The sequence below is a fragment of the Venturia canescens genome, chromosome 2, assembly GCF_019457755.1.
Source record: "Venturia canescens isolate UGA chromosome 2, ASM1945775v1, whole genome shotgun sequence".
Taxonomy (NCBI): Eukaryota; Metazoa; Arthropoda; class Insecta; order Hymenoptera; family Ichneumonidae; genus Venturia; species Venturia canescens.
This window is the reverse complement of record NC_057422.1, coordinates 34,258,184-34,261,555: the sequence shown is the minus strand read 5'-3', so window position 1 is coordinate 34,261,555 and position 3,372 is coordinate 34,258,184. Positions and strand designations below refer to the sequence as shown.

General features: G+C 36.1%; 1 protein-coding gene across 1 annotated transcript; it reads right to left on the bottom strand.

Annotated features, from left to right (window-relative positions):
• Positions 1–244: 244 nt before the first annotated feature.
• LOC122406501 (probable ubiquitin carboxyl-terminal hydrolase FAF-X) lies at positions 245–1,483 on the bottom strand. The gene is made up of 3 exons (XM_043411977.1): positions 1,380–1,483; positions 1,025–1,295; positions 245–562 (listed from the first exon to the last, which is right to left on the bottom strand). Exons 2-3 carry the CDS (start codon positions 1,157–1,159, stop codon positions 350–352), a joined length of 348 nt encoding a protein of 115 aa, XP_043267912.1. The 5' UTR covers positions 1,160–1,295; positions 1,380–1,483; the 3' UTR covers positions 245–349.
• Between the last annotated feature and the right edge of the window lie 1,889 nt (positions 1,484–3,372).

Here is a 3,372-nt window from a genome sequence, read left to right as displayed (position 1 = left end):
TTTTAATGTTAACTATCATCAAACAAATACCGTCAAACGATTTTGGGTCGATTTGACCCATATTAAACCTTGCTAGCATGGAACTAAAAAAATGGAGGCTAAGCTTCATGAATTTTCTCCATCAACTTATAGGACCAAAACATTTCACTTCCTAAATCAATAAAATAATGCATCATCCGATCATCGAGCTTCGTTATGTAAATTTGATTCTTTTTATTAATTTCTCAAATAAGCTGGCGATGATTTTTTTAAATTCTTTCTCAAATAAAAAGCTGGCGATGAAATGAAAGTACACGTGCACGGCTGGTAAACTGGCTGTTTAGCGTCGTCGATTACACATGCCATCAAGTTACCAACAATCGTTAGTAACAATTTGCAAAGCTTTAATATCGTGATACGCTGATCTTTTCGTCGATTCGTCGATATTCATCATACAAAATTTGCCCTCCGTTAACATATCCAGAACAACGACAGCCTCCTCGTTCTTTATAAAGTTGTACTGAAAGTCGTACGCCCTCTCTGACATTGGATCCAGTGCTGGCACCAGGAGCGTGTACGATACCTATAAATTTTAATATTACTGTTTTTGAGGGATCTTTTGGATATTCTCCGATCAAAATCTATTATCTATGCAATTGGCGATGGTAAAAAATCTCTGAAAACTCTATCATACCAAACATTTCATCAACTGACGGAGCACGGACCGGCCAATTCATTTTCACAAACACCATCATTAAAAATTTAGAAACAATTGAATTTTATTCTGTACATTATCTAAACACGGAAGAAATCTCGAAAATACCTTAAAAAAATGTATTTCTTAGTTAAAAAAATTAATATGAAAATTGTACTGAACTCGAACGTAATGTTTGGAACGAAAACGGGACACAAGAAAACAATCAAATTGAAACGACAATAAAAAATTGAGTAATTCGATAATCGCGAAAATTGAATTTGTTTGTTTTTATTTTGATGAAATTTCTTTTCTTTGGGGCACAAGTATTAAAAAAAAAGTTGAACGAACCTCTAAATATACAAAAAACTTGGCTAGGACTCCAGCGAAAAAGAGACTTTCAGCGGATGTATTGAGCTCTTCGCATGGTGGATTTGGCGTGGTCTCCTCGCTTTCGTATACCTCGAAAACCCAGTCTAGTCGCATTACCGTAAGTACATCGGGTGGTACTAATTGCAAAAGATTACGTGCACCGTCGGGCAGCTGTTCCAGCTTGAGAGCACACTCCGAATCGGCCAATTGAAAGAAGAACAGAGCATATTGGCTGCGTTGAGACAATCACCTGAAAAAATCACGAGGAGTACAGTCGTTGCTATTTATTTCATGAAATCATTCGAAAAATAAAAGAATAATAAAAGTTACTAACCACGTCGGGCGAACGATTCTCAGCTGCTAAATTCGGCCGGTCGCACGTATGATGAGGTGAATGTTGAACTGTCAGAGCTACTGTCCGGCGAACTTGGCATATTACTGTTTACTTGACTCAACTTTGCAGACACGACCTAGAGAAAAGTTTGAGCAAATGGTCACATTAAATCTCACAAGAGTCAAATTGACAATTCCGTAAATCTGATTGAATTGATAAAGAGCCGCCGAAAAATCTATTAAACTCAATTAATTTTACAACATGCAGATTCAATATACCCGACATAAACGTTGTATCCACTTTTATGAAAATTCCACTTAAAAATTATGTCGAAAATGTATCGATTTACCTCGACGGCTTATCGTATATTATTTCTATAGTGTTTTATGAGAAAAGATAATCAAAAGACTTGTTTCTTATTTATAAACCAGTAAATGATTGATACCATAATATAAAAACCGTTACTGAATTAATTGTTGGAAATTTATAAATCAGAATCGAATAAATCAGAATAATAATTTTTTTTACGGAAATCTGGCAATGTTGCATTTTATCAGATTCGTGAAATTACTATTATTCGGAATGACTACAAGATTATCAATTGAATGATCAAAAATGGATAATTTTCTCATATTTGGCAATGTGCCGGAATTCGTGTACTTCTGAATGATTTTTTTTCCTTGGTGCAAGCATCAAATAACGATCAATCCAAAATATTGTTCAATTCTCAATGCAGCATTCATTACAAGATTGCCAAAGCTTAAAACCTCAAAGCAGCATTTCCTTGATATCACTTATTTTATCTCTCAACGGTATTTGAGACAAGAGTTTCCTATCATCCGGCTGTTCGAGTGATTCACCGTTGATTAGCAAATCGAGCTTAACGTTCGTACCGCCCACTTTGATACGACGCAGGATCTGACGCCTTAAAGAGCCCAATGTATCATTGCTATGCGTAAAAATGTCGATATCTTCAACGGTCCGTGCGGGAGTTGCAAAACGTATAAAAAACGTATAATAAGAGACAAATTTTTGCCACGTGCGGCTCTGTAAAGTGAAATAAACGAAGTAAATTAGTGAACAATCGATAGAACTGTAAAAAAAAACCGTATCATTTGATATTTTGCTTTATTCTCCATTTTTTGGTCATACGAGTGGCAATATTTTCAATGTTTATTTAATCATCATTAACCTGTGAAGAGGTAGAACTCTACGTTTTCCAAGAAATCCGTTGTCGCACTCGTTTATATATTCCTGTAGGATTTTCATGCCACGACACATTTTTAGAGCTTCCGAACGTATTGTATTCGCCATTTGGACATCTTTTTCCTCCACTTTTTCTTGATTGTATTCGGTGTTCAGTACGGAAACGATGTTGTAGTGTGCCTTCAAACAATCCATACATTCGGCTATAAAAGTCTCGTGAAAATCGAGCACGGACGATTGCAAATGTGGTCCTAAGTTGGTATTCACTTCTTTAAGAAATTCCATATCTCGACTGGCATTTCCTCAGGACTGTTTGTCACAACCTAATGAATATTTATTTATTAGTTGTATTTAAGCAAAATATAATTAGATTGGCGAAAAAAAAGATTTTTGGGGTATTTTTAAGTACTCACTCTCCAAAGGTAATCTGTACCAAACAAATCAACGTCATCCATCAGGAACTCTTGAGCTTGAGCTTGCTTTCTTTGAAGTTGACAGCTTTAAAAAATCTCTCGAAACACTTGATACCACTTTCCGTCAATAAAGTGAGATCGCAATGTAGTATATTGTTCTCAAAGAAATCTTTGTTTATCACAGGATCCAAATCCAGCTCTTCTCCCATCAACTTTGAAAACCACCTGAAGCAAGCCTCATGATCCGATACGAAGACCGCTTGTTCCGCTATACATAGAGATATTTGCTTCGCTTGCTCCACACAGAGCCACAATGTTCGGCTAAACATAGCCATATTTGCTTTGCTTGCTCCGCACAGAGCCACAATGTTCGG

Excerpts from the sequence above, each read along its gene's own strand:
- LOC122406501 (XM_043411977.1), bottom strand. The coding sequence starts at position 1,159 with ATGCGACTAGACTGGGTTTTCGAGGTATACGAAAGCGAGGAGACCACG. Across the intron at positions 563-1,024 it reads AGTTTTTTGTATATTTAGAG|GTATCGTACACGCTCCTGGT; the intron begins GTTCGTTCAACT and ends TAAAATTTATAG.